The 24,040-nt window shown below is 44.2% G+C and overlaps 1 protein-coding gene across 1 annotated transcript in view; it reads right to left on the reverse strand.

Annotated features, from left to right (window-relative positions):
• The window catches only part of CAND1 (cullin-associated and neddylation dissociated), a 112,696-nt gene that overhangs the window by 77,846 nt on the left and 10,810 nt on the right, over nucleotides 1–24,040 (reverse strand). The window contains exons 4-5 of the mRNA XM_087687056.1: nucleotides 13,246–13,456; nucleotides 12,089–12,278 (exon numbers count right to left, since the gene is read on the reverse strand). Of these exons, the coding sequence (XP_087543182.1) occupies nucleotides 12,089–12,278; nucleotides 13,246–13,456 (401 nt within the window). The remainder of the gene's footprint in view (nucleotides 1–12,088; nucleotides 12,279–13,245; nucleotides 13,457–24,040) is intronic.

Genomic DNA, 24,040 nt, shown 5'->3' on the forward strand with positions numbered 1-24,040 from the left:
ACAATTCTCCTACAAGGGCATTGTCCAAGTAGCACCGTTACATTGCATTTTGCGTGAGTATGACATCTTGCATCTCCCTTTGAATTACCCCATGCATTGGCATTCTTTTCATGTAAACATGCATCTGTGAGTATTTATCCCTTTTCGGTCTTTTGGAGTGGTCGACTCTGAATCCACCATATTCGTGGCATTGCACATGGCAGTCTGAATGCAGTTCTCCTTGGTTTCCTTACTTGTCTTGCTTGCTTCACCTCTTTGCTATACTTGTGTCACCCACACCTTAGCCATTTTCCTTTTTCATCGACACCCAATAATAGTAGGAATAATATGCTTGTTTTGTGAAGGTATAATGGTAGGAAGAATATACTTGTTTTGTGAAGGTATTGGGTCTCTGACTGTCCCTTCTCACTCTTCTATTTGGAGCACGGATACTCAATAGGACGAAAACTAATTTGAAACCCTCATTTAATGTTAAATCTTTCAAACCTACAAAGCCCTTCAAAAAAAAAAAGATGCCCTGGCATCTCTGGGGTGATCACTTGGGCTCCCTTGGTAAGATAACCATCGCCTCTATAGTCTTACTAGGCCACTGGGCAGCCAACGCGCACTCTTTGTGCGATACTCTGGCTACTTTAGGGTGGGACGCCTTGGGGTTTTCAAAAAACTTTTTTCAAAAAGCAACTTGGTTGGCCTACTTCTCGTGGCACCGTTGTTAGACCTGAGAGAAGGTGTTTAGCTAAAAATGCATTAGCTTCACTTAAACAGTCCCAAAACATGCTTAATTAAGGAAGAAACCTTATTTATTTAAAAAGAAATGCGTTCCTAGAGAGTGTCTATATCCCATAAGCACAAACCCACTTGGGAGACCCAAACTTTCTATAAATAGATATGCTACCCTCCATTCAGCCCTAATCTCATTTCTGCAAGTTTCAAGTGTTTTCAGCTTGCTGCCCACACCCCGTTTGTGGAGGACATCATTGTCCAAACTGTCCATTGCAATCTTTACTCATATGGCGCCTGTTTCCAGCCCTTTTTCATCAATTTGCTGTTGTTCCCAACCAGGCAACTGCTGTTGTCCATCATCCAATTGTCATACAGCTTGTGTTAGATATGCTCAATGCCCCACCCTCATAAGATGCCACCAATGATCCATGGTGCTCAAAGTTGTAAGGCCCCCATTATGAGAAGAAGCCATATGTGAGCCCAGATATTGGTTGAGTCCGGACTTGTATGTTAGATGAGGTCTATGTGACTGGATAGCAAAAAGGTGACCGTTGTGGGTCTAATCTTTGGGTTAAACGAAGTAGTTAAGCTGCTAGCAACTCGAGGCACATTGCATCGAGTTGTGAGTTAAGGGAGTTATCAAAGGCCCCTATTTTAGGGTCCAAGGGCCGTGAAAGCGGCCCCTTGCTGGGGGTCCCAGGCGGGCCATTGGTGGGGGTCCAAGGACAACGCCCCCAGCCCGACAGTAAAGGGAATATTCCCCGGCTGACTAGTGGAGGTTCATATGGTAGGTCAATCAAGCCGACCTAACTGCCTTCACGGGCTATAAAAGCTAAACCCCTTCACAGCCATCCATCATCTATCTTTCATCCAATTAGAGTTGTTCCAACTAGCCTTAAGCTCTTCACCTATCTTCTGTCTAGATCGCCATCTAAGCTTCACAATGGACGCACACGGGTGGACAGAGCCATCTTTATATAAGTTGTTTTGAGCTAAAGAATTTTTTTTACTTCTCCTCTTATCTATTGTGTACTCACTATCTCTTTCTCAGATTTTGTTCGCTGCGCCATGTCATTTTTTACACTTGCCGCATTAGCATGGTACTGACGTCAACAAGCCCCTTCTACTACTTTCTAGTACGAGTGATGTAGTCATCCTTCACAATACTCCACTGCAAAAGAGAGAGTGTGTAAGGGTGGTGCAATGGGGTAAGTCATCACACAAATTCCATTGGGTATTGCCCATAGAATCAACAAATTCTAACAATTATGTCAAGATATGTGATAGTGTAGAGAGAGAGTAGGGAGTATATATGGCAAACACTAAGAGAGAAAAGATACTTAGAAACATGAGAACACGATGATGAGGCATTGAATCATGCTATGAGAAGAAAATTTGATATAATGAAGCCAAAGCTCAGAACATGACTGCATTTGTCCTGTCTAAATCAAGTGGTAGCACCTATGGGAATCTACATAGTGAAGGGAGCGAAATATAGTCTACTAGGCAGCACTATTGAAGTAATCACTAGAAGGTGAAGGACAACTATTGAGAAAGCGAAATGCAATCCTTAGATGCTATCGGAGATAAGGAAGAAGATGACCAATTGTCAAGGGAGCGAAGCACAATCCTGCAATGCCAGGAAGTGGACTAGGCTACAAAACACAACTGTAGAATGAATAAATCAATGAATGAGGGATGAGGTATGGAATGAATGAAGAAAAAACCTATTTATAGGCCTCAACTATCTAGGGTGGCACACCACTACGTGGGCACCCACTAATAAAGTGCCCTGAATGAGAGCACAGCTCTTTTTGGGGTTGTCAGTGCGAAACCCTAACTAAAGTGGATACATAAAAGAAGTGGTTTCTCAACACCCCCTCTCAAGCCCAAAAAGGGATAAACAAAGAGAAGCAAAGAGAGATACCAAGAAGATGTAAAGGATCCTGAAGATCCAAGATTTCCACTTGAAAGGTAACTTGTAGTAAGAAGCAGCAGACTGGATGAACTGTAGAACCTAACTTCACCTTGGGATAGAAGCCACGAGCTCCGTAACTCCATGCTAGAAGGAATTCGAAGGCCTCATCACCAAGTCACGACTGAACCTCCAAGGCCTTGATCTAGGTGGTATCTGAAGATGCTAGGTATCAATAGGAGAAATGATTGCATGAAGACAATCATCCCTTGCAAACACTAAGAGAGAAGAAAAACTCAGAAACACAAGAGAACATAATGATGAGGCACTAAATCATGCTATGAGAAGAAAAGCTAATACAATGGAGTTGAAGCTCAGAAGATGATTGCACTAACCTATCTGAATCAAGCAGCAACACCTATGAGTGAAGGGAGCAAAACACGGTCCTCCAAGAAATAGGCTATCGAAGTAATCAATAGAAGATAAAGGGCAGCTGTCGAGGGAGTGAAATGTACTCCTCAAATGTCATCAAAGATGTGAACGAAGATCACTAGTTGCCGAGGGAGTGATGCACAATCCTCATATGCCAAGAAGTGGACCAAGCTACTAAACACAGCAATAGAACATGGCTATAGAACGTTGTAGTAGAGCGTGGTAGTAAAATGCCACAATAGAACACCACAGTAAAACGCTACACTAGAACACCATAGTAGATCACAGCCGTAAAACACCATAGTAGAACACCACGGTAGAACATAGTAATAGAACGCCACACTAGAACACCAAGTGAAGATGGTGGATGGTAACCACGAATTGCAATATCCTCTGATAGGGATATGGGCAACAGTGGCAAGCGACAAGGGTGTCGAAGTGACAAAGAGAGAGTGGTGAATGAATGGATGAGGGGTGAGGGTCTAGAATGATTAAAGAGGTGGCCTATTTATAGGCCTCAATTGTCTAGGGTAGCGCATCACTATGTGGGTGCCCACTGATAAAGTGCCCGAAATGAGGGCACCAACAACATGGGATTAACTATGATGAGACGTTTGCACCCACTTCACGTATAACCACCATTCGCAGTGCCATTGCTTTGGCTACTCATTATTATTGGCATGTGCATCAGTTAAATGCGAAGATTGCTTTTCTAAATGGTGATATTAATGAGGAGGTTTATGTCACTCAACCTCCTAGCTTTGTTCAAAAAGGGTTAGAAAGCAAAGTGTATCATTTTGTATAAGCCCCTCTATAGTATAAGGTAGTCACCCATGGCATGTTATGAAAAGATAGATACATACTTGATTGCTCTTGGCTTCAATAATTCACACACTAAAAGCATACTTTGCGTGTACAAAGATGGGGATAGCCTTTTGATTCTCATTCTTTATATGGATGTCATGTTATTGATTGGACATCATGAGACACATATTTCAGCCTTAAAAGCTGAATTGCAACAAGTGTTTGATGTGACAAATCTCGGCCACTTGCACTACTATCTTGTGCATACAGTTTACTGCAATTGAGGGGGGCATTATTTTGCAACAATCTAAGTACATTGGGCAACTTCTTGAGCATTTTCAAATGTAAGACTGCAAGCTTATCTCTACTCCCATTGAGATAAGCCATAGGTTTACACTTAGAGGATGCAAGAAAACCATTTGATGCTTCTCTTTATCAACAAGTTGTTGGTTGTTTATTGTGTTTGTGTAATATACAGCCAATTATTCAATTTGGGGTTGCTCAATTGGAGCACTTTATGCACAACCCTGGTACTACACATTGGCAAGCAATTTAATGTGTCTTTCGTTATCTCACAGGTACTTAGACATTGGGCCTTTTTTGTCCTAAAGGCACTACTCTTTGCTTGCATGCGTTCACAAACAGTGATTGGGCTGGTTGTTTTGACACGAAGGTGTATACCAGTGGTAATTGTTTCATCTTTGGTGATTCAAGCATTTCTTGGCTGAGCAAGAAGCAGTCTACAATGGCCACATCTAGCTATGAAGCTGAATACAGAGCAACATTTACAGCTACATTAAAATGTGTATGGCTCAGACGTGTTTTAGTCAATCTTAGTGTGGGACAACAGTCACCAACTCCTATCTATAGTGACAGTCAGAGTGCCATGGCAGTTACGAGAAATCCATTTTTTCATGCTCTCACTGAGCACATTGAGGTGCATTATCATTAGGTCAGAGAAAGGCTCCATGCAAGGGAGAATGACTTGGTCTATGTCCCTATATAGGACAACTTGGCAGATGTGTTTGCAAAAGCTCTCTCTAGAGAGAAGTTTGAAATATTTCACAAGGCTCTAGGCTTTGATAGCATTTGGGAACCGATCTGCCTATTGCCTATAAATGTTCACATCATTTACTCCAAGGGGATTTGTTACACTCCTCAATGGGTGTCGTACTGTCAGAAGTGGATGCAGCAATGGAAGCATATACATATACTGCAATAGATTGTTGAACACCAAACAAAGAAAAAAGAAAGAGAGAACACTGCAAAGAAGAGAACTCAAAAAAATGCTTGAAAAGTGAAATCCATATACCAAACACAAGACAATCCCATATAAGAGTGAGTCACTGGCTGCGTGGGCACTAGCATCGGCTGCTCTCTCCAACAAGAAGTCCACCTAATGAAGAATGAAGGTAATGAGGAGGAGAAGCCCCACTATAAATAGGCACAAAATAGGCCATAAATAACAGCTAGCCGACTTGCATAAAATGCCTAAAATGCTACAAATAAATCACAACAATAATGCCTAAAATAAGGACAATGTGCCCAGCCCTGACAAGCATGCACAGACTCACACATGAGCTGACAATCCTACTAATGACCTCTCTTAGATCATGGGTGATCAAATACAACGAGAATAACGGATCATAGGCCATACAACATAGGACCACCACAGTAGAACCATGGATACCCAAGCAATGCGTGATCAAGGCACCACCAAGGTGCCTCAGAGAGAACCTAATGTTGATGTCAATCATACCAACTCCTGAAAATAGAGAATAACCATAGCATGTCAATATGTCCCTTATCAATGTCTTACAATAGCATACAAGACTATCGTGTCAAAAATGCCTCTAGGCATATGTCACCGTGGATTCCCCACCTTAGGCCAAACTACCAAACTGTCCCCTCATGTGAGTACAAGACTAGGAGCCAAGCCTACTCTCTCTCAAATACCAACCCATCATGAACTTGGATGTCAATTCCAACTCCAAGATTTTAACTTGCCAAACTTCAATTGATGTGTCAAGGACAACCCTCTCTAGAATCTATGCACTTATACGCCTATATAGATAAAGCTTGGCTGGCCCATCTTACCGCCCTACTCCAACACTGGAGAGTTGTGAGGGATGACTGTCAAAAGATGAGATACCAGAGAGAGAGTAGAGTTTGTGAGGAGGAACACGGAGTGAACTCGGCAAATATGGAGAAGAGACAAGAAGAGAGAAGAAACTCTGATGAATGGAATGATGAAGTTTTAAATCATGGAGTGAATGTGATACAAGTGAACAAGGGTGCCGTAGCACAAGACCCCTTGTTACGCCTTCCTCCCATACAGCCATATCGCTAAGCAAAACGCTGGCGAAATTTTTCTAGACAACCATCAACTCTCTCTGAACTACCATGTCAATTTTGCTTGACATCGATGGCTCCACGAGGTCGTTAAAATTCAAGAAGGCCATTCGAAGCAAGAGAAGCAAGAAACCCGACCGATGGAGAAAATGACGCGGTAGGAATTGGCAAAACACCCATTACTGAAAACCTAATAGAGGTAACATATTGTATGCTTGAAGGAATACAAAGGCCTAGCCACCAAGTCACTGCTAAAGACCCAAGGGCCCCAATCAAGGTAGATCCTCTAGATCTTGGGTATGAGTAGAGGAAATGACTGCTCAAAGGAGAGCCACTCCTCGAAAGTGAAAGGTGGTGGTGTGTGAAGAAATTCATAGCACATAGGGTCCATCTCTGAATCTAAAGGAGTAGAAGTAGGAGCCCCCTCTAAGGCCAAAGAACAAGAAGCCCCCTCTGCTGAGGGCGAAGTAAGAAAATCCCCCTCTAAATCCCAGTCTGAGAGCGAAAGGGAATCCAACCACTCAGGATTCACGGACTGCGAAGCATTTGATGGCAAAGGAAGTGCCGTTGGTCATGCCGAAGAAGGTATCTAGGGCTCAGAAGAAGAAGCTGGAAAGCACCCAGAAGTGGCCTCTCGAACCTGAGTGGAAGAGGGTGGAGAAGGAGACTCAAGATGAGCCAAGCGTGGGAAACAATCACGAGCTCTCAAGAGAGTGAACTGTGGAGGAGATGTGGGCCGTGGAAGCCATTGTACCCGAAAGTGGGTGGGGAAAACCTCTGCACTGTGGGGTGGTCTCCAAGAGGGCTTATCGTCTCGTAAGGTCTTAGACCCTCCGTGTGCTCGAAAGGACTTAGTGCACGTCGAATGCGGCTTATTGCTTTGAGCATAATACTCCGATAGCCGATGTAGAATGATCTCTGTGGCCCAGAAAGGAGAGGTGGCACAAGGAGTGCTTGGTGGAAGACACATATACTCCGAAGGGGTAGGGAGCAAAGGTCAATGTTGACAATCTTCGGTGGGATGACCGTTCGTGCCATAGTAGTAGCACCCAATAGAAGGACAATCTGTCCGTGGAGACGTCATGGTATCGGTGTGGCAAACTGGAGAAGGAAAGTGGGAGAGAGAAAAAGGATATCTCCCAATGCGCAATGGAAATGATAGAGAAATCAAATATTGATGTCGAATCTGCCACCGGTCTTTGCCTTCTCTGATGGGGAGAAGAGAGAAAGACTAAAAACGTAGGTGAGAAGAGAGAAAAACTAAAAACGCAGGACTAACCAGCAGCAATAGTCAGTATGCTGAAATCAGCTCCGAACAGTGTGTGGTAGGCTAGAAACAAGCGCCAGACTGTTATAGGCAGCAATGGCCAGCTTAGACTGTGATATCCTCAGCGTCCAGGGTGTGGGCAGCAAACTAAAATATCTAAAATCTGCAAAAACGAGATTATTTTCTGAATGGAGAGTGACAACAACAGTCACTTTGCTGTAAACAGCTGCGAACTACGGGTGGAAGGCTGGAAATAGGCGCCAGACTGTAGATGATAGCAAGGGATAGCTGAGACTACAATGTCCTCTGCAAAAGGGGTGTGAGCAGCAAGCTGAAAACACCTGAAACCTGCAAAAAAGAGATGTTGATGCAGCAAAAGAAAAAGAGAAGTGGATGTCGAACCCCCCCACCAATCTTTGCCTTCACTAGAGTGGAGGATCTTTGCCACTATTTGAGCAGATCCAGCTTTGATACCATGTCAAAAGATGACATACCAGTGAGACAGTAGGGTTTGCGGGGAGGAACACGGAGTGAACTCGACAAACATGGAGAAGAGAAAAGAAGAGAGAATAAACTCTGATGAATGGAATGATGAAGATTTGAATCATGGAGTGAATGTGATACAAGGGAACAAGGGTGTCGTAGCACAAGAAAGATGATGAAGACAACCACGAACCGCAATGTCCTCCTGAAGGGATGTGAGGGCAGTGGTGGAGAGGCTGGAGAGAAAAGGTGACAGACTAAATGAATCTGCCACAAGGAATCAATGAGAGAGTGGCCTATAAATAGGCACAGTCAATCTAGGATGGCGCCCCTTTTTGGGGCTGCAAACCCTAAACGCAAAACACAAAAACGTAAAAACACAGAAACGCAGGTGAAGGGTGAAGGATTTCTCAACAATGACCATATCACTTGCACTAGAAAATAACATAGGAAGGGGCCACCAAGCCCTTTTCCCTCAATTTGAAGAAGCAGATCCCATCTGCGCCTTGGACTTCTCCTTTGCCAAAGGATCAAAGTCAAAGTCGAAGGAAGAGGATAACTCGCAAAGGAGTCCACATCCCGTTGCTTCTTCTTCTCCTTCTTCTTCCATGAGGCTACTAACTCCTTGCAATCCTTTTGCAAGTGGCCCTTCTTACCACGATGATAACACTAGGCCTTCGACGACTTCTTCTTGTCACCCCTCGCTAAAGCTGCAAAAGTCTTACCTAATCCTCTATAATGAGACGAAAGCCTCCCTTGTAAACGCAAAGATGCCTTGTGCTCAAGCAACATCGAGGACATATGTGTAAAACTCAAAGGTGTAGATGATGTCTACATCCTCAAAGCATTTACCACTCCATCAAACTCTGAGGAAGCTTGTAGAGTAAAGTTCCCACAAGATGTACCTTGGAAAGGGTAAACTGCATGTGTCAAAGTTTGTCCTGTACCTGTGTAACACAGAGCAAAAATGGTTGAATGGTGTCCTTCAGCTCAAACTTCATCTAGTGAAGCTAGCCATAAAGAGTCAATGCACGCATGGTAAAAGGTGCTTCGTACAACAACTAAAGCTTTAACAATGTTTCTAAAGATATCCTACAAGAGGTGACTGCTAGTAGAACCTCTTTAGAAATACATTGAAGAATAGTAGAATAGGCACGCATATCATCCGTGTTCCATGCAAGCATAGCTTCCTCATGGTTAATCTTATCAAAATCATCAAGGAGCGAAGGGCGTGAAATAGCTCTAAAAACAATGTACCATAATCGCTTCTATAGAAACCAAGCTTTCGACAACACTCCACATTAGAAAGTCAAATCCACGTAACTTATCATCAGTAGAAGTGAACAGAGGAGCCATCTAGAGAGGATATGAAGAGAAGATAGAGAATAGAAGGGATACAAAGAGAGGACGGCCAAACCAACAGCAAAGACTTCACAAAATGAGAGTTCACATACAATGTAACTAAATGTCTTATCAGAATAGAAGGGCGACCATTATAAAGTGATGAAAACTCAATCAAAAAAATGTCAAAACAATAAAAACGCCCTGTAAGAACAATCGCAAGCCACGGTTAGGGACAGAAAACCAAAAACGCAGGCTAGTTGAGCATTTAATGCAACAAATTGACAATGATAGGCTGAAACAATATCACAAGCTGAATACGCACGAAGCAATTGACCATACATAGGCTAAGAACGATCAGCACAAGAAAGAACACTACAAAGAAGAGAACTTAGAAGAATGCTCGAGAAATGGAATCCATATACCAAACACGAGACAATTGCATACAAGAGTGCATCATTGGCCATGTGGACACTTGCACTAGCTCCTCTCTCCAATAGGAAATCCACTTGGTGAAGAATGACAATCATGAGGAGGAGGAGGAGGAGTCCCCCACTATAAATAGGCCATAAATAGCAACTACTAGCCGACTAGCATAAAATGTCTAACATGCTACAAATAAATCACAACAATAATGCCTAAAATAATGAAAATGTGCCCAACCCAAGCATGCACAAACTCATTCATGAGCTGGCAATCCTACTAACAAGAACCTTAGGGATTGTACTTTCATATCATTCTCACATAGTAGATGTGACCTTCCAACACTCCTCTCTTGATGTTCACTTGTTCATTGTGAGTATGCATGCGTTGTTGAACTCTAACCTAACAATCAGAATAGACCATGGATACCCAAGCAATGGATGATTAAGCCACCACCAACATGCCTCGAAGAGAACCTAATGGCAATGTTGATCATATGAGCTCTTGAAAGTAGAAAGAAGTCACAGAAACTCTCTATGTTTGTCAAACAATGCATCTCTAGTAGCATATGTGACCATGGATTCCCCACCTTAAACCCAACCGCCACAATGTCCCCTCATGTGACCATCCAACCCTTATGGTTTTGACAATGGTTATGATTCATGTGTGTGGATCATAACTAGCTTAACTGACTGCTGCAGTACTTGCATTTTTGCTATCCAACAAGCCACCTACATCAGCAAACACCTCTCATGTTGTCGCCTAACAGTTTTCTATCTCAAGTGATCAGTTTTCAGCCTTCTCTGGTGGTACACTGCTGTGTTTTCTGGATTTCAGCCTCCAACTACTGTGTTTTGGTGACCCTTCATTATTCAACACTCTTTCATCTCCGATCGGTGGTTACAGCACTCGGGATGCCATCTTCAGTGGACTTTACTCTTCAAACGCTTTGCCCTTGAGCATTCTATACACTTTTACACTCATTTACTGCATTGATTCGTTCACTTCAAAGTTCTCCTTCTCTCCATTTGTGTTTGCGTTTTTGCATTTTGTGTTTGAGTTTTATGTTTTGCATTTTGCATTTGAGTTTTGCACATCACTGTCTATGTGTGTTTCTGTCATGGTCATACACTCTTATGTTTCCTCAATGCAAACCCTACAATTTCTTCACAGTTATATCTTTATTTCTCTTGTAAAGACAATTGAACTCTGAATGAACAAATGAATGAGAGGCAATCTGGCCTGCACGCAAAAGTCATATGCAAAGCTATATAGAGAGAATCAAAAAATTCACATAACTGAGATACTGAAGTTCAAACCGTAGTTCAATGCAAGCCCTGACCCTAAAATCCTATGTCCTTGAATTGTGTTAATCCAGGTCAAAAACCTTGGACCAGAGTAATCTACCTCAGATCCACAGCACTTAAGAAATCAGCTTCATATCTAAACTCCCCATGCACTCCATGACCAGCCACTCACACAAACTTGCCTGGTAATCTCCTCTCCTGCACTGACTCCTGATATCTACTCTGATGTGCACAATCTTTGGACTAATGGCAGAAAACCTGATGCTCGGCAAGTGCCCCATGCATTTCAGGAGTCAGCATGTATTGATGAATCTAAACGAAACCAATTTTTATCATCCACCAGGGAGATCTCAACAGGAAATTCACTAATCCGACATGAGGAGGTTATTGATTTCCTGTTGAGACAGGTAAAAAGGGTGAGAATACAAATCCGTAGTCCTGAAATGCAAGAGGCTGTTCCAACTGTAGCGATGTGCACCACCAATTGAGTTTGCAAAACGTCTAATCAGAATTAAGTCCTTTTTAATTTACGTACTAAAAGATACGCAGTGGCAAGGCCTAGCTATCTACCCATAAAGAGGAAATTACATCAAGGTGATACTCACAAAGAACAGATATCATGAAGCACATGTCAAAATCATCCTTTTGAAAAGTTCTGAATTGTTGCTCAACTCACAATTTAGTCTAGCCATTGAAACAGATCAACCCACCACCACGTCAATCATACTACGTAAAAGAATTTTGAAAGTTGAAAAAGTTTTCGAGTTCCCAAAGCAAAGCTAGGAAACACTATGCAGGAAGTACTACCTATGCAGGATGTTCAGTAGCTCTAGGAAATCATATCGACCAACTCAGACATCTTAACTGTACAACTGGTCCAAATCCTACCCTCTCTGATCACACTTAGCAATTAACCCACATGAACCTCAAAGAAGTGAACACATCGAAAGCACCCAGTATTTTACTAAGGAACTGAACAGCAATTTTCAAACAATGACCAGTCATACAAGAAGCTCTAATAACAAAGTCCAGTTTTCTTACCCAGACACTGAATTGCACGTTTCCGCAAACCAGCTTGACTTGAGGTAAGTTGGACAAACAATGCATTAAGTAAGGCCTCATGATCAGCCACCATTAAACTACCAAAGCGATGGAGTACATCACACAAAATATCAAGACACTCGCCTTTAACTTCTGTACCAGTACCACCTTTAACTTCTGTACTAGTAGTCTGAGACATCCAAGACAAAATAAAGGTCAGGTTTAAAACTTGATGAGTAGAAACCAACAAAAAAAAAGTGTGATTTCATCTTCAATTTTCCTGCCCATTATCAGCAGTATCATAAACAATTGAATCATTAGCACCTCCATCTGCAGGAATAAACATGTTCTGTTTGGGCATTATCAGCTACCATGCCAGCAGCTGAAGTGCATCAATAGAATGGGATCCTTTTTCTTCTAAAATATTGGTTTCTACCTAGCAGTTGTGTGGCATTACAACAAACGTGCAGACCACTAATTTCGCGAGGCATTGCACCTGCTGGTATAATGCTCTCAAGGACAGCAAGTTGGTCCACTGGGCAGACCACATTGAACACAAAAAATGATCATCAGAAACATTGCCTGTTCACATTATAATCAAATTACGATAGGCAACATTGAACCCAATAAATAAAACCAGAGTGAATCTTGTTTTCTAGAGCCAAAATGATTTGCAGGTCTGAGTATAATTGGAACAGACTTGGTTTCCCATCTACCTACTAGAAGAAGACACTAATTTGCATAAATACTGATGATATTATGAAAATTCGGCAATGCAGAGCTACAGACTTGTGTTCGTGTCATAGTATGCAGATCAATCATGATTGGCCACTTTGAACCCAAGAAATGAAAGCCGGAAAATTCATTTGTCATGTTCATATCATACTTTGCTTAGCACTTGCGATGCTTATTGCATACTTACTTCTACTTCCCACAATAATGAAAACCACAAACACAAACATTTCTGTAAAACTATCTGCTGCGTTACAATACAACTGCACACCTTTTCATACACGCGTGCACACAGACAAAGGGATAGAGGGGTGCATGCACATGTATGGACAAATGTACATACTTCTATGTGCATGCATGAAGACGATTAGTGCACAAAGACATGACAAAATGGACAAAACGTTGCATGCTTCAGTTGTACTTACCGTTTCAGTGATGCCTTTCACCAGTTTTGGAGATATTGAAGCTACCACACATTGTGCAACAGAGCCACTATTAATTTCAGCAACAATTGTCTTCAAAGCAATGCTTGCAGTATCATGTTGTGGCTCCTTTCCCATCAAGAGTTTTGTCCACAGTGCATCAACTATATCCACGACCTTTTGCTCATTGATCTTTTTAACTAGTGGCGCCAAGCTGTCATGAATAACAAGCAAAGAACTCTTAGAACAGCAGATTTGCGTTCCTCATCCGCAGCTAGTCACTAGATGCATAAGATGATTTAAATGTCCACCACCAAAGAACTAAGCTGGATATATAGTGTTCCCTCCAACCACATTAAAGCGCATTGTAAGTACAGTGCATAATGTGCAGCAGCAGGACTAAGCTGGATGTACACAGCATTCCCTTTGATGACATAAAAGCACATGATAAGTACAACACGTTCACATGCAGTAATAGTTTATTATATTTAATTGGAGCAACTTGGAGTTCTATTAAGACCAAACTTGAAACACAGACACTAGTAGAGACTACACTGAACCCCAGAATCAAAGCAACACATGAAATCAACCCAATAACTTTAACCAAGAAACTTGCAAAGCTCTCACTGCCTTAAATGCCCTGACATGAAAAGAGGAAAGAGAAAAGTTGGAAGTGAGGCATCCTGCTCGAAGCCTCTCCTCTCTTCCTTTCTGCTAAGTTTTATCCTTTGCCCTGCTTTATACCTCCTCCAAATGTTGGGTTGGTAGAAGGCTTTTTCAGGCAGAACAAAATTGCTTTTGGATTCCACAATTTCAGAAACAGCCTATACCTTTCAGCACTAGACAACCCTACTCCTAATAAAGGATCCACAAACATAGAAATAAATAGGAAGGACTCCTAGCTTGTGCTTTTTCTATTTGTACCAAGAACATTCTATGTAAGTTTTATCTGAATTGGGTGCAACCATAATATGGACCATGGTTCATGCCTGAAATGTACGGTCTCATGGCAAGGTGTTCATATAGTGCTACCTACGAATCTGCCACCACAGCTGCCTGATACAGTCATCATGCAATAATGCGCGCTAAGTTCTAACCCATGATACTATTGGGCTGGCAGGGTAACCTATCACCAGCACTCTAAACTGTACAAATATCGCACCCCCTCCTATTATATTATGGCTACCCTAGTGAGGCCTTCCTGCTTGTCTTTTGCACTGCAACCAGTTATCAAGCATGGCATGCAGAAATGTTGCTACTACCTTCAAACTACTGGTTGCAAGGTGGTAGCACAGGTCCTTAACAAGTGCTTGGTTGCATTGGAGAGAGGAGGGAGTTCATTATTGGAGCCTCTACAACAGCACCGGTTGTAAGAAGGTGGTAGCAGGTCCTTGAGATTGTGCTTCGTTGCAGTTGGATGGGGCTTATGGAACCTCTACAACATGGTCACTCCTATCTGTAGATATGGATATCGCATAGAATTAATTACATGAATATAAATTTTAACAAAGGTGAGCATTAGATGATTGTAGCACATGACAAAAAGTTTTGACCTTGATGGATGCAGCGAACAAACGCTCTTAATGATACCAATAAACGACATGTTGGCATCTATCTTTTACACCACACTAACGTTAAGATTAATGTTCAATCAATAAATTTTTCACAAATACAGATTCAAAAATCCTTCATTGACAAAGTTGAAGCATTACATTCTTGTAGTGATAGTATGCATCTCTTCTTTGGGGTCATCTCTCTTTCTCCTATGCATCTTACCTACAGACTTAGACCTACCTTTGTGTGACACCTTGCAGCAATAGTATGTATATCTTTGTCCTATGCATCTTACCTACAATCTTACACCTATCTTTGCCTTCATTTTGTAGTGATATTACTGGTAGTATGCATCCCTTTTTTGGGCTCATATATCTTTGTCCTATGTACCTGACCTACGACCTTACACCTACCTTTGCCCTAAATTTTGTAGCTATAGTATGAATCCCCTTTTTGGGATCATATCTCTTTGTCTTATGCACCTTATATAAACCTTATGCCAAGCTTTGTGTTGCATCTAGCAGTGATAGTACACATCTCCTTTTTGGCTTCATATCTCTGTCCTATGCATCTTATTTACCATCTTACACTTACCTTTGTAAGCTAAAAAGCTATGCCAAGATTTGTGTGGGAGCCATAGTGAAGGCATCTTGAGCTTTAGCCTTATCTCTTCCATTACATGCAAAGATGATCTTCAAACATGGCTTGCACCTTTGGAACAAAACAAATAAAAAGCACCCTTTGCATCATTGCATAGAATAATTGCACTTTGAAGAACAAATGATTGCATAGAAAAGTGGCACATAACATGTGAACGAAGACTTACTACCATGATAACTTTACTTGCATATAGATATATGCCCCATCTCTTTATCTTCTCCAAAACATGGCAAACCCACAATCCCAAACATTGTGCGTTGGTATATCTGTCAGAGTGCAGCGGTGCGGAAGCGTAGGACTGAGAGAGAGAGAACGCAGAGAGAGAAGGGAGAGAAAGAGACAGTGTACACTGAAGATCTGCTGTATAAAGAATGCTGAATACAAAGATATACACGGGCGCAGTGCGCTGGACTGCGTGTCTCCACCTCGACGATGCGACCTGCTGTCCACCTCGAAGTCTGCTGCAGTCTGCACTGTCTGCTGTCTGAAATCTGCGAACAGAGATAGAGATCTGCACGGCACCGGTCTGTAATCTGAGACAGAGAATGAATGCCAGACTGCTGAAAACGTCAGCAATAAATAGGCGAAAATCTGCCTAGAATGGGGCGCCAAAATAGGGCGCAGCCTGATAAAAAACAGCTGCAGGCAGTCGGCCTGCCACGTGGCAGTCCGACTGCACAGTCCGACTGTGCAGCTGGACTGTGCAGCTGCTGCCTGCCTGAAAACAGGCTATGATCTCTAACACCCCCTCTCAGAGCCTGGACAGGGCAGAAGCTTGAGGGATCTGGAATGTTGCCGAAGTAGAGCCTGAGGAAGCGCCTTCGTAAACAAATCCGCAAGATTATCCTCCGTCTTGCAATACTCCACAGTGATGGTCTCATCCAAAAGCTTTTCTCGGATGAAGTGGTACTGGATCTCAATGTGCTTCGTCCGGGCATGAAAAACAGGGTTCCTCGCCAAGGCAATGCAACTCTCATTGTCACATCGCAGCAATGTAGGACAAGTCTGGGGGCACCCAAGCTCCTCCAACAGTCTCCGAAGCCACACAACCTCGCATGTGGTGGAAGACGCGGCCCGATACTCCGCCTCAGTAGACGAAAGGGCTACCGTGGGCTGCTTCTTGCTACTCCAAGAAATAACACCTGCACCCAAAGTAAAGCAGTAACCTGTTGTAGACCGCCTGTGGTCCACGTCACCGGCCCAATCCGAGTCGCTCCAACCTGCAAGTACAAGATCTGACCCATCTGTCCCTGCAGGGTAATGAATCCCCAAATCAGACGTCCCCCTCAGATACCGAAGTATCCTCTGAGCAGCCTGCCAATGCACCGTCTTAGGTTCACTCATGAACCCTGCCAAGAGCCCAACAGCAAAACATAGATCAACCCTGGTGTTGAGAAGCCAAATCAAAGACCCTATCAACTGTCGATAGCGGGAAGCATCCGCCAAAGGAGAAGCTGAGTGGGAAGTGGCCTTCCAGTTCGGATCCATAGGAGTAGAGAGGGCCCGACAATCTTCCATCTCAAAAGACACCAAGAGCTCCTGTACATATCTCTGTTGGGAGAGAAAGATCCCCCTCTGAGACTGAAAAATCTCATGTCCTAAAAAGAAATGGAGTAGCCCCAAATCCGTCATCTCGAACGTCCGATGTAAAGCTGACTTTGTCTCCTGGACCTGCTGTGCATCATCACCTGTGACAATCAAATCATCAACATATAATACAAACAGCACACAACCATCCTCAGAAGTGTGAACATACAGCTGCGGATCGGCCTTGGACCGCCGATATCCCAACTGAGTCTGGAGGAACGAATCAATCTTCTCGTTCCAAGCTCGCGGGGCCTGCTTGAGACCATACAGGGCCTTCTTCAACCTGTAGACTTTCCCATCTGAAGAACCAAAGCCAGGAGGCTGCTCAACGTAGATCTCCTCCTTCAAATCACCATTCAGGAAGGCCGACTTCACATCCAGCTGATAAACAGGCCATCTTCTATGGCCAGCCAAAGCAAGAACAGCTCTAATGGTTGCCATACGAGCTGTAGGGGCAAAGGTGTCATGACAGTCAATCCCTGGGCGCTGGGCAAAACCCTTAGCAACAAGGCGAGCCTTGTGCTTATCCAAAGTACCATCACTGAGATATTTGGTCTTGAAGACCCACTTGACTCCAATCACCTTCTTCTTCGGGGGGCGTGGCACAAGTGACCAAGTGCCGTTCCTCTCAATAGCCTCCAACTCAGCTTCCATAGCTTTCTTCCATGGGGCGGACTGTAAAGCCTCCTTCACGGAGGTGGGCTCTCGATCCTGCATAACTCGGGACATCAAACAATAATTGGAGCACACAAGCTCCGAAGAATGCGCCTGGTGCCTCCGTGACCGCCGCGGACCATCCTGCGGTCCCCACTCCTCAGGAACCCCCTCGATCCCTGAATCACGGAGTGTGTCACGGGCCCAGCGAGGAGGAGGCCGAACCTCCCCTCGTCGTTCTCCATCAGTAGAAGACTCTGGAATGTCCACCGGTGGTAACTCCTCAGAAGGATCCGGTGGGACAGTAGACTCTGTGTCAGAAACAGAATCATAATCAAACGGCACAGGCTCCAGTGGAACTGTAGAAGGAGCCAAACTCTCCCCTGGATCTCCAAGAACGGGATGCTCCTCACCCGTTGAAGAAGCCGGAACCTCCACAAACCGCACATCACGGCTAGTATATACATCCCGCTTGACGGGATCATAAAGTCGGTAGCCTTGGGACTAGGAGCTGTAGCCAACAAATACCTGTTTGCGGGAAGCCGCTTCGAATTTGTCACGGTGAGCTTTGGGGATGTGAACATAGGCATCACACCCAAAGACCCGAAAGTAAGAAACATCTGGCTTCGACCCAAAATACGCCTCAAATGGAGTCATCCCTTCCACGGCCGAAGTAGGAGATCGGTTAAGGATGTGGACTGCAGTAGCCACAACCTCGGCCCACAGAACCTGGGGGGTTTGTCGATGCTCCATCATGGTGCGCGCCATCTCGATCACACTATGGTTCTTCCGTTCGAGAATACCATTTTCTTGTGGAGTATTCGTATTGGCAAACTCCTGGTGAATTCCTCTATTTGCACAAAACCGAGCAAATTCATTAGACACAAATTCACCTCCCTTGTCCGATCGCAAGGTCTTCAACTTCCGGCCTGATCGGTTCTCCTCAAAGAGAAGCCAATCCTTGAAGTGCGAGAAAGCTTCTGACTTTAGTGCCAAAAAATAGGCCCATGTCATCCTGCTATAGTCATCCACGATCAGCATGAAGTACGAGCTCCCACGCAGGGACTCATTCCTCAGGGGGCCACATAGATCCGTAGATACTAACTCCATCGGTGAAGTAGACCGCCGCGAAGCGGTGTGGGGAATGGCATCCCTATGCTGCTTCCCCCTTATGCAGGAGACACATGGCTGCTGGCTCACCACTATATCCGGCAACCCTCGAACAAGCTGTCCCCGTGACGCCTTCCAAAGATAGTCATAGTTCAGGTGACCAAACCTAGCATGCCATAATTCAGACTGTGACTGTGAGGTAAGAAGAAGAGTAGAGAGGGCAGTGGAAGACTTCAATTTGTAAATGCCGTTCTCCTCATATCCAGATGATAGAACCTTCCTCGATTCACGATCAAGGACTCGCACTGTAGAACTGTCAAACTCCACCAGAAGACCAAGGGAACAAATCTTATGGACTGAAAGGAGATGGTACCCCAAGCCTGGTACATGCAAAACCTCTGAAGTATGGGTGCTACCTCGTCCATCCGGAATAAGCTGCATCTTACCCCGACCTGCAATAGAAACTGAAGAGCTGTCTCCAATGAGAACCTGCCCACGCGAAGGTCGCAGCTGGGCAACACCATCTGATGAAGGAGTCATGTGCCGTGAGGCACCACTATCAATAATCCACTCTCGAGATTGGAAAGCCGCCATCGCAGCATCAGAAGCATTCGGTGAAGCGTCCTCAATGACAACTAGATGTAGAAATGCAGCTGATGAGGGTGCAGCCACTGCTCCAGAATCCTTGGTTTCCTTCTTCTTGGTGTCCTTCGAGTCTTTGTCAGGGCAATCCTTCTTCCAATGGCCAGTCTTTCCACAAATATGGCATGTGGAGTCTTTGTCCTTGTCCTTCTTGGACTTGTTATCCCCCTTCTTCTTCTTTTGGTCCTTCCCCTTCTTCTGAGAGGCTTGACCTGTCAACGCCTCCGTCTTGGAAGCATTCTGTCCCTTTAACCGTTCCTCTTGGTCCAAGACCATAGGAACCAACTCCTCCCACCGAAGAGTAGACTCTCGCCCCGAAGCAATAAGGGCAGAGTAAAATGTACCGAATCGTAGCGGCAACTGGGACAAGAGTGTAATCGCCATGTCTTCGGAGGAGATCGGCTTCCCCGCATTCTGAACCTGCATCTGTAGCTGCCTTAGCTTGTTAATGTGTTCCCTTAGCGAAGAAGACTTATTGACGGACAAGGTCCGCATCTGTACCTCCAAAGAAACCCTCTTCATCAGGGTCATCCGATTGTACATTTGATCAAGCTCCAGCCATATCTCACGAGCCACCGTCAAGTGCTCGATGTGAGCGATCACGGCTGTAGTGCATGATAGAAAGAGAAAGGATCGAATCCTGGCATTCAGTTTGTCCCAATGAGACTGGGCCCTGGCCAACTCCGCACGAGCATCGGAAGAGAGTTTGGACTCATCTCTTACCGAAGGCCGGTCAATATCTTCCTGTACCAACTCTGTCAAATCATAGGACTCCAGAATGGCCAACATCATAACGCGCCATATGCGGTAGTTGTCGCCGTCGAGCTTCTGATCTGTAGGAAGAGCCGGTAGGACAGGCACCTTCCGGTCCATAATCGCCTGGAACTCCAGGTCCATCTCTGTAGACATCTTCACCTGCAATGCCTTCTCAAACGCAAAAGCAGCCCCCTCTGACTGAGTAGACTCAGCCTGCTAAGGCTCTTCAACGTCCCGAAGCTTCTTCACCCGCCGGAGGCGATGAAAAAGCAAAACCTGCACTTTTAGGTTGAAAACTCAAACTTTCTCCGCGTCAAACAGCAGTAAACAGCAGCAAATCCACCACCTATACTCCTTTCCTGTGCGCCCACACTCGTTTCAGCCTTGTTCCAAGGCGCAGCCCTCCTGTCTGCCCTTAAACGCAAAAAACGCAAATTTGTGTCGTGATGAAAACTCCTCTTCAGGTTGATTCTGCGCTCAGTCAGCCCTCAAACACTGCTCTGATACCATGTCAGAGTGCAGCGGTGCGGAAGCGTAGGACTGAGAGAGAGAGAACGCAGAGAGAGAAGGGAGAGAAAGAGACAGTGTACACTGAAGATCTGCTGTATAAAGAATGCTGAATACAAAGATATACACGGGCGCAGTGCGCTGGACTGCGTGTCTCCACCTCGACGATGCGACCTGCTGTCCACCTCGAAGTCTGCTGCAGACTGCACTGTCTGCTGTCTGAAATCTGCAAACAGAGACAGAGATCTGCACGGCACCGGTCTGTAATCTGCGACAGAGAATGAATGCCAGACTGCTGAAAACGTCAGCAATAAATAGGCGAAAATCTGCCTAGAATGGGGCGTCAAAATAGGGCGCAGCCTGATAAAAAACAGCTGCAGGCAGTCGGACTGCCACGTGGCAGTCCGACTGTGCAGCTGGACTGTGCAGCTGCTGCCTGCCTGAAAACAGGCTATGATCTCTGACAATATCTTAGTGCAAGGAATCTATGATGGCAACTCATCCATAATGAGAAATCAGAATAGAAGGTTTTGAGAACAGTAATTGGAGCTTATATGATCCACTTCATTGCACAGCATTTTTGGTTCTCTTATTACCTATAGTCGCTCAAGGAGAACTTTCAAGGTGTGGAGAAATTTTAGTGGATGGAGCAACAACTATTGGGGGTGAATCAGCATTGGGCAGTTACATTTTGGTAGCGTATACATCATGTGTTTTATGCTGGTCATCCCTTTGTTGTGACCTCTATTAGAATCTGACAGAGGCATTGGAGCTTTGGCAGCCCTTCCATTTCAGTTTCTAACCTTGTATTTCAGTTTTAATGTGTTCAAATTATCAATTAGTGATCTAGTTCAGTGCATTTCAGTTTTATACTTGTGGGCTGCATTCACCCTGGCAGGGGCAGGTGCATGGTGGCAACAGCATTTCAATACGGTCAGGCTGTAGTAAATGCACTTGCCAAGCCAATTGGCCAATTTACGACATTCTTGCCTATTTATACATGTGCGGTCCTATGGGCACGGTCTCCATTGGAAAGGCCAAATATCTAATGCTTATTGTTGATGATTTTAGCAGGTATGTGTGGCCGTGTTTTCTAGAGTGCAAGAGTGAGGCATACTTCAGCTTTTGAGATTGGAAGGTGTTTGTTGAAATGCAAATCTCTTTCAAGGTTTGTGGTGTAAGAGTTAATCAAGGTGGACAGTTTTGCTCCAAGGTTTTTGACAGGTTTTACAAAAAGTACAAGGTCGGCTAGAGTATTCTCATCCGAATGCCAACATCCAATGACTATTATTTATCATCGGGTGCTTCCTTCCATCATCAGCCTGATCCAATGCCTTCATCACGAATACTTTGTGCTGCATGCAAGGACAGTAGGACTGATCAGTCCACATTGTATTCAGCATTCTCTTGGAGTTTGGTGCAGATTTTCTCCTTCCGTTCTCTTCTTGCATTTCAATCTTTCTCTTTTCTTCTCTCTCCATGATCATGTTCTTCCATTTGCACACTCTTACAAAAGGACTCATCATAGTACATACAACAATGGCGATCAGATAGGACCATAGATGCCCAAGCAATGGGTGATGAAGCCACCACATAGGTGCCTCAAAAAGACACTAATATTGATGTTGATCGTACCAATCCCTAACCACAAAAAGTAACAAGCTGAACCTCAAGAGTCAATGCATGTCACAAACCAACTACTAAAGAGTGTATCATGGCCTTGATGCCTCGCCTTCAACCAACTACCAAAGTGTCCCCTCATGTGAGATCAAACTAGAAGCAAAGACTTTTTGTCAAATATCCCATCCTAAACCTAAAAGTCAAACCAGTTCTAGGGTTTCAATTTGCCAAACTTAGTCAATATTATGGAAAGCTGCAATCTAGGTCCATCACAGTCCACACCTACATATGTATGAGTCTCAAATGCCCCACCACCACCACCCTCTCAAACTCTTCAACACCGTATAGAGTTGTGAGGAATGATAGCACCACTAAGGCTAGAAAGCTGAAAAAGAGGCCTTCTCCTTTGCCCTCATACAGCCGTTTTGACCTCAATGTGAGAAAAATGTCTTTTTCTCCCATATATAAGGGCATTTGTTACTGTCCGGCTAGCATTTATTGCTAGCTGACCTAACGTCATTTATGGCTTAGATTTAGCCTACATATTGGGGCTCCTCACTTTGTATTATTCACCTCCTACAAATTCTAGCAAAGAGAGGGAGCCAATGCTAGTGCCTTGTTAGCCAATGGCTCACGTTGGATTTATTGTGTCTCATATCTTGGTATATGGATTCCACTTCGTAAGCATCTCTGTGCTTCCAAGTTCTTTGTGCAATGTTCTTTTCTTTTGCAATGTTTCTCTTTCCTTTGCCTCTTGTGTTCGATGGTCTATTACAACACTTTTCCATGCTTCCATCAGTGCATCCACTTCTAACATGGTACCAAGTTGCAAGATCATTGTTCCTGCTGCTGTTTTACATTGTTTCAGGTCTGAGTTTTGACTTTTCATCTGCTGATTGGACCTGTTTCTGACTGCTGCAACTGATTTACAGCTTGGGCAGCCATCCTTTGCCAATTTTTGGCCTGTTTTTTCTGCTATTTTCTCAATGTTTTGCAATCTACCCTTTGCATTTACAGTTTTTTGGGGCTGTTTCAGGGCTAGGGACCTGTTATTGACCCTTTCACATCTGCGTTTTCTTGCAGGTCGACTGCATTTATTACAGTTCCTAGCTGCATTTTGTCATCAGCACCTGTGTTTTGCTCTTTTGCTTCTATCCAAGGCTGGGCAACACATTTCAGGCTGCTTTTTGGCTGTGTTTGCTGCCAAGTGGCCTTGCCACGTCAACGTTTTGCTGAAAATGCAGCTTTCTGCTTGGAGGCATCTGCTTTTCTTGTGCCACGTACCCATTTTGCCACCCACTTCCTCTCCTACTAGAGGCAACAGGCTTCCTCAATCAAGCAACAATCTTCTACTGTAACCACAATGTTCCTTGGTCAGGAGATAGCTCTCCTCAACAAACGCACATAGTCCTTGTGCAGGCAACAGTCTATCTCCCCCAGGCGAACTCTCTACATCAACTTCCTTGTGATCCTATAGCCATTTCCTCCTATTCCGGGGCTGTCTACCGCCAAAGCGCAGATTTCTTGTGGGTGTCTTTCAAGATATCGAATATGTCTTATCACCAATTCTTTGCTATTTCAAAGGATGAGGTCTTTGTTCCTTCCTTTGAGAGACAGAGAGACTTTTGTGCTAGTTCACGCGACGACCAAAGGTCACCTAGCTTTTTTGTTTGAAAACCCTCTCCTCCCCGTTCTCTTCATGTTTCAT

This window comes from Lygodium microphyllum, chromosome 10, assembly GCF_053477565.2.
Source record: "Lygodium microphyllum isolate KBCC chromosome 10, Lygodium_microphyllum_v1.1.10, whole genome shotgun sequence".
Classification (NCBI taxonomy): Eukaryota; Viridiplantae; Streptophyta; class Polypodiopsida; order Schizaeales; family Lygodiaceae; genus Lygodium; species Lygodium microphyllum.